Genomic DNA, 7,680 nt, shown 5'->3' with positions numbered 1-7,680 from the left:
CATACCATACCATACCATACCATACCATACCATACCACACCACACCACACCATACCATATCATACCATACCGACAGCCCAAAGAGACAAAAATGGAGCGAGTGTGCTGAAGGAGATTTCAAAAAGTAAATGGTCTGTACTTATATATCACCTTTCTATCTTCTCAAGATACTCGAAGCTCTTGACTGTGTCCTCATTTACCCATTCATACAGCACTCTACTATTTCTGTACAAAGACTAATCAGAGCTTTATCACATTCATACACTGATGGGACACACATCAGAGACAATGAGGGGTTCAGTGTCTTTCCCAGGGACACTTCAACATGTGACTGTTGGTGGAATCGAACCCCCAACTCTCTCATTGGAGAACGACTGCTCTAACCACTCAGCCACAGCTACCCCAAGTTGTTAAAAGATTTAAAAAAGATAGCAATGCATTTTAACAAGAAGAATGTGAATACAGTGCAGGTTAACATTTCAAAAAGTATAAAAGTTAAATAAAAACAAAAGTCAGCTGTATTGTCCTGAACAAGCTGAATGTTTTTATAGAGAACTGGTTTAAAAAGCTGAAAGTAGCCTGAAGTACAGTCTAAAATCATATGTAAGAAACTTAAAACCTAATACACGTGAACGCTGACTCAGACGACTCTTGTTCGCAGAATGGAAACAGAACCGTACCTGTTCCATGTTGTCCAGCTCCTGGTACGCTCCAATGTGACGCAGAGCTCTGGCTATCACGTCCTACCAAAACAGCAAACATGTGATTTAGAACAAAGTTTAACCAATCTTTGGAGTCGTGTGTGTGATCGTGTCCCACACCTTGACAACAGGCACAGGTCGTTTGGGCTTGTTGACCCGGTCAGTGTTTGTTTCAGGCTCGTCACTTTCACCAGCCTCTCTGAGAAGTTTCTTGTATTTTGCAATGGCTTCAGTCCTCTGTTGAAGGTATGGACCAAAACTAGGAAGGCTCTACAAACACATGCATGCACAAAATAAATATATATTTTATATATAACCAAGTCTATTAAAGTACAAAATTCAGCACTTAATAAATTAAATGCAATAAATTACTTTTATCAACAGAATGCAACAACAGCAATCTCTTAACATCCAAATAAATCTTTATACGATTTAAGAAGTTGTACCTTCCCAACCAGATCCCCCAGTCTGGGAACTGGTTTTCCTCTCTGGTGTTTTTCAGTTGGAGGGGACTGACCGTCCCAGTCTGTCAGCTCCAGGCTCTTCAGGTACAACAAGGTCTTCAGACCTAAACAGACTCATATTAACCAACGTACAGCCTGAAGCGGTTATAGTGGTGCAAAATAAAGAAGGACGGTATCATACCAACACAGTAATCCTCAATCAGTGTGAAGTCCTGGTTTTGAACTGCACTACACACCTGTTGTAGTCAGACAGAAAGTAATCAAAATCGAGTAATAAATACTAACACATTACCCTAAATGTTACACAGTAAATGGGATTATTATGACAAGTTTGCTGTATTTATATATAAACAGTAATTAAGTGAAGTTAATGTGTGACTCAGTTTCTCAACAGGTCTTTACAACACAAGGAATAACAGTGATTTTGTTATAACCTGTAACACAGAGGCCCCTGCATGGAGAAACTGCAGACCGCTCTCTGCTGAGTCGATGCCACCGGTGGCCAGAACAGGAAAACCAGGGATGGCTTTGGCGATGGCTGACACTGCTTTGAGAGCGATGGGTCTGATGGCGTTCCCTGCACATCATTTATCTTTTTATTACTGCACTCAGTGGCATTAGCATCTACTTTAAGGACTAACAGTACAAAATGAATTCATTGAACATTGCAGGGATTTATTGAATAATTTTAGCTTACTGATAATTCAGTGCCTCTTAAGTCAACATTTACTTTTACTTCACCACATTCCTGAGCTTTAAGTAATTCTCTCAAACCTTGTTAAGAGTTCGTAAAACACTATTTTATTGCACTATTGTGCATTCCATCTCTTCAGAAAGTCCATTTTTCTGCTTTGGACTTCACTGCATTGTATTGTTTTGTACCATACCAAACTGCATCACATCATCCCGTATCTCAAGGTTCATGCTCAATAATCCTGGTTAAAAAAATCCAACAAAGCTCAGTCAGGTCATCTGGATGGTTTCTTTTATTGTTGAGATGTTTCATCCTTCATCCAAAGGACTTCTTCAGTCAGAGGAGCCACAAACAAACTCAGTCCCACAAGTAGCACTCTCACATAGTGGACCAACCTGTTTGCTGGTGATAAGACGGGTTTCTGGAGCCAGCCCTCTCCCTCGTCGACTCCTCTGATGCAGCCATAGCCAAAGTGGTTATTTATTTATTTTTTATTATTATTAACCTTTATTTATCCAGGCAAATCCCCCTGAGATCACAGATCTCTTTTGCAAGGAAGGCCTGAAGGCAGCCTAACATGCATGTTCTTGATCTGTTGGAGAAAACCCAAGCAAGCACGAGAAGAACATGCAAACTCCACACAGAAAGACCCCAGGTCCAACTGGGGATTGAACCCAGGACCTTCTTGCTGTGAGGCAACAGTGCTAACCACTGAGCCGTCGTGCTGCCAATGGTTAAAATGGTTAAAAACATCAGATTGGTTACCTGGATTATTGCGTATGAACTTTGATGTTTTGAACCCCTTTGGCGATGGCTGCCTCAGAAGAGTCTGTGGGGGAGAGGGCGGGCACCAAATACCATCTTATCACCAGCAAACTGGCTGGTCCACTATGTGAGTGTGCTGCTTGTGGGACTCAGTTAGTTTGTGGCTCCTTGGACTGAAGAAGTCCTTTGGATGAAGGACGAAACGTCTCAATAAAAAAAGAAACCGTCCAGAGGGCCTGACTGAACGTTGTTGGATTATCCTGTACTGTTTTCCATGTGTGCAGACAGTTTTCATACCAGACACCCCTCCATACGTGGTGCGTTTGCTCCCACCAACACTCGGCCAGGGAGTGCCGTCAGCCTTCAGACCCATCAAACCGGACACCGTGTTGGTGGCTGTGACTCCAGATGCTCCACCTGTAACAACATTTACAGGAACAAACTACTGTCAGATAGTAATTATTTTACAATAAACGTCTCAAAATATTTTTCAAGAGCAATTGAAAGATTTCCTGAAGCATGCTCAATAATCCAGGTAGAAAAAGATAAAGACGTTAAGTCTGGTCCAGACTTAACGTCTTTAGACATCTGAGAGATTGTGACAAATCAACACCTTCATGCGCAGCTTTGGCGATGTCGACAACGTTGGTAACGTTTGGTGTCAGCTTGGCAAAGAATGGGATGGAAACGGCAGCACGCACCCACCGACATATGTTACGCACCAACACTGGGTCCTGGCGACGCAACAAAACACTCACAACTACAATTCAAACTACATGTGGTTTTATTATGTTTAAAAAAAGATAGAATAGTGGAAATAGTGGAAATCTTTAAAAAAAAAACACAAAATCTAAAATCAGTTTTAGTGTTGTGTGTACCTGTCCACAGGCCAGCCCCATTCCTCTTTCTCCCATCCCATGAGGACAGGACAGGTTCAGCTCCAATGCATCTGCTCCTGACTCCTGAACACACGTGTTTTCACCTTTAACTTCACGCACATCTCCAATAATCATATTGTGAGTCTGTTAATGATTTAACCTGTGAGATGGGGTTTGTCTCACCTCAGCCATCTTGGCCAGCTCTGTCCAGTCTTCTTTGTTGTAACTGCACATTATACTGGAGATCACCACCTGGCACAGAGGAAACATTTTTAATGCCTGTCATCATGCAAAGTGTGTTTTAAACAAACTATAGAAACCCTCTACCATCTTCTACACATCATAAAGGAACATTCTGAATGTGAGTTTTTTAGTAATGTCTATCAGAAACATAGGTGGCTTGATGTGACCCAGCGTTTACATTGTTGGGAAAGTCCTTCTTCAGCTCGGTGACCGACTGACACCAGTAAGCTGCCGTCTTCTCACTGATGAGCTCAATGTTGAGGAAAGAGCCCTGACCAGGTCCGAACACAGGACCTGAGGTGGTACCTCGCACAATACGAGGAGACACGTTGGTCACCAGGTCCTACAGAAACACATTTAGAGTTCAAGTGATTCCTCATATTTTCTTTAATGGTTACATCTCTGAGGCTGTTTGGAGTTCAAACACTGATTATTTTTTAACTTTAGTGAGTGCCAGGAAGAACCGTTGATGGTGCGATACCTTATCCAGTCCAAAAGTTTTGGTCAGAGCGAAGCCCCAGCCTTGTTCAAAGGCTCTTCTGATCATGGCTGTGCTGGTGGTGGGGGGTGCAGAAGCCAGGCCAAATGGGTTGGGAAACTTAATACCACAAACCTCGACACTGATGTCCACCTGATCTATGGCACTATAGAACAAAGGCAGCTTTGGGATCTTGTCCACTGTTTGCCCATGCAGAGACTAGAAAAATAAAAAAGGGAACCAATATGTCTACTGTCAAACATTTTTTTACAGTGTAAAAATAGACATTTTGGATCATACAAAAAAAAAACCTAAAACATTTCTGTTGAAGAATTTAGGATTCGGGGTTTAGGAACCCTGAATTTTAATGAGTGAGTGTTAAAATGTGTCCAAATGTACCTGTATGTATCTGTGAATGTGCCACGAGGCCTGCTTGCCATCATTTACGGACTCCACTGTGGTGTTAGCCAAACCAGCGATGTCACCTCCTGCAAACACCCAGGGCTCACTGGTCTGCATGGTTTCTGTGTTCACCTCAGGGGTGCCCCAGCGGGTCAGCTTGATGGGAGCCATGGCTTCAGTCACTACAAAAATATACACATTTGCAAAACATAAAGATCAATTTATTTACTATAAACAAACTAAAAGTCATCATTCTATTTGTTTTTTCCTACAATCAATCAGCATCATTGCAAGCTCTGATAACAGAATTCAGTTTAGATTATAATCCAATCGTAGGACAACAACAAACACTTTGCTGTTTGTTTACCTTGTGGGTCATTCAACATGGATCCAAAAGCACTGATGATGTAATCAGCCTTCAGTCTAACAATTTGATCCTCGTCTTCCAGCCAGTCGCCTTCCTCCGTCTGCTCGGTGCGGCAGAACTGCAGCCCAGCGATCCGCCCATCCTTCATGATGACCTCGCGAGGAGACAGAAAGGGCAGGAACTCACACTGCTCCTCTTTAGCCAGCTCCATCTGACCAAAACAAACCCTAAATGCTTTGTATCCATTCATTTATCTAACACTGGATCGGTCTCATCGTACCTCCTCAGGAACAGCCCTGATGTTGGTGAAGCCTTTCCTGAAGCAGACGTACACCCTCCTGGCCCCGCAGCGCAGAGCTGAGGTGGCACAGTCGAACGCAGTGTCCCCGGCCCCCAAAACTATCACCACCCCCTTCAGCTCCGGCAGCGGAGAGCGACACTGACACATACCTGCACAGAGCCAGATCAACGCAGTTGCACGTCTAATTGCACACTCACAGATGTCTTCTGCACAAACTGTAGCTCACTCATTTGCACAAACGTGTTTAGTTTATTGCAGCATTATTTTGATCTCCATAACTACATTTCTGCACAGTTTGTATTAATAATGCTGCATAACTATAACTTATCTTTTTACTTACATATTTTATACATTGATTTTATACTATTTCATTGTGGACAGCAAAGAAACAATTTATGTGTGCAATGAAAAAACTCCTCCTTTCTGTGCATATGACTGAGTATTGGAGTTATGAAAAATCATTGTAGTTTATCTATGTAAAACTAGTCACATTTGTTTTTAAAGAAATCCACTTCCTGTTGAACTTTATCTCTGACGACTACAAACAGGAAATGATAAAAAGTGCAATGATGCCAGCAACAAGTAAATATATAAACATGCTTGTGTGTGTGGCGTCTGGATGAGACAAAACAGTTTACTAAATTAGGATTTACACTTGTTTTCTAAATGCACTAAAGTTGAGATTTGTAGTCGGGATGGTGGATGTTTTATTCTAAAATAAATTTTTGGTGCAAAGAACTGGTTCTGCTCACTGTCAAATTAAATTAGGTGCTTTAGAAAAGCTTGTAATATACAGTATTTATGTGTTAAAAAAGTGGTTGGGATGATGAATGATAAGATTAGATACACAGTTAAACACATTAAGCAAGCCCTTTACAATATATTTACATTATAACAATCAGCTGATTGGACCGCCTACTTTACCTAAATTACTTAATTTCTCCCACCTTACCTTTCTTGCTGGCAGAAGCCACCACGGGCAGGAAGTCTTTGGAAGTGAAAAAGCCTTGATCCACAGTTAAATCCTGGAAAATCGGAGCCCTGTTGGCCTGGGGGAGCCCTGTAGTAAAAACAAACACAGAAACAATGAAAAAATGAGCACACACAAATGAGAATACACCATCTATGGCACAGGAAGACACGCTGGACAGATCTAACCCACCAATCCCAATGAAGACGGCCTTAAATCCCTCCTTCTTCAGAGACGACAGAGTCATCCCCTTAACGTCCAAACCTTTCTCACAAACCACCTGCACACCACAGCAAACACGTTTTAGAGGATGTAACAACTTATAGACCATGTTTAACATTTTAATATTTGCAAATACACTTTAAAACTGCAGACATTGCATTTACTGCAAAAATGCAGTGTGAATGCTTATTGCTGAAAAACAGCTGAAATTAGCTAAACATAAAAAAAAAACATGCAGAATTGTAGCTAAACTGGAAAAACAAGCCCAAATTGGTAGAAGAAAGCAGAAAAAACACATATTTGCTGAATTATGTTTAAATTTGAAGAAATTAGAACAAAAATGAGGGAAATGAGCTAAAACAAAGCTGAAATTAGCAACAAAAAAAGCTGAAAATTAACTGAGAAGGTGGAAGGTTAAACTAGTGGAAAGTGGGTGAAATGAGCTCCAAAAAGGTTGAATTAGCTGAAAAAGCTACAATTAGCATAAAACAGCTAAATAGTAGGTAAAATAGCTGAAAATAGCCAAAAAGAGCTGAAAGGAGCATAATAAGCTTAAATTATCATAAAAAGGTTAATTCGGTTGAAAGTAGCAAAATGTACCATGAAAAAACTTGAATTTATCTGAAAACAGCTGAAATTAGCTTAAAAAATGCTAGAAGAAAAAGTAGCTGAAAAGGTAGAACAAGCTTAAATTAGAAGAAAGCAGAAAGAACATGTTTCCGCAATGAAACTGAAAGAAGCAGAAATGAGCACAAAAGTGGAAAGATCTGGAAAAAGATGAAATTAGCAACAACAACAATGTAGATGAACAGATGCTCGGATATATTCATCATTTAACACGGATTCCTCATTTTTCTGGACTGAATAAAACGTGCATTGAATTTAAGGAAATGCAAACGTGAGACGTCATTTATATTTGACCCATCAAAATGAATGCGGTCATTTATTTACAGAATCAAAATTTAACATCAAACATTTACATTAATTTGGCAAATTATGAAAATAACAACATAAGCAATCAATCAGGAAAAATCATACGGCCATGATTTTTCCGTTGCTTCACCACAGACATTTATGAAACTGTACAATTATGATCTTTTACCCACACGGATGTGGATGAGCATTTTACACAGACATTTCTAAATATATGGAAGTATATCTACTTGATAGAAAGTTTAAAGATGGGAAAGAAGTT

General features: G+C 40.4%; 1 protein-coding gene across 1 annotated transcript in view; it reads right to left on the bottom strand.

Moving 5' to 3' along the window:
• dpydb (dihydropyrimidine dehydrogenase b) overlaps positions 1 to 7,680 on the bottom strand; it is a gene marked incomplete in the record, with an annotated part of 38,152 nt that overhangs the window by 1,767 nt on the left and 28,705 nt on the right. The window contains 16 exon segments of the mRNA XM_037681492.1: positions 681 to 743; positions 822 to 971; positions 1,148 to 1,269; positions 1,347 to 1,401; positions 1,600 to 1,742; positions 2,922 to 3,041; positions 3,238 to 3,358; positions 3,503 to 3,586; positions 3,686 to 3,754; positions 3,924 to 4,088; positions 4,227 to 4,442; positions 4,623 to 4,807; positions 4,993 to 5,203; positions 5,273 to 5,442; positions 6,246 to 6,353; positions 6,456 to 6,543. Coding sequence (XP_037537420.1) covers positions 681 to 743; positions 822 to 971; positions 1,148 to 1,269; positions 1,347 to 1,401; positions 1,600 to 1,742; positions 2,922 to 3,041; positions 3,238 to 3,358; positions 3,503 to 3,586; positions 3,686 to 3,754; positions 3,924 to 4,088; positions 4,227 to 4,442; positions 4,623 to 4,807; positions 4,993 to 5,203; positions 5,273 to 5,442; positions 6,246 to 6,353; positions 6,456 to 6,543 — 2,070 coding nt within the window.

This window comes from Nematolebias whitei, chromosome 9 (assembly GCF_014905685.2).
Source record: "Nematolebias whitei isolate Nwh7 chromosome 9, NemWhi1, whole genome shotgun sequence".
Taxonomy (NCBI): domain Eukaryota; kingdom Metazoa; phylum Chordata; class Actinopteri; order Cyprinodontiformes; family Rivulidae; genus Nematolebias; species Nematolebias whitei.
The sequence above is the reverse complement of the archived record's forward strand: the minus strand, read 5'-3'. Positions and strand labels throughout refer to the sequence as shown.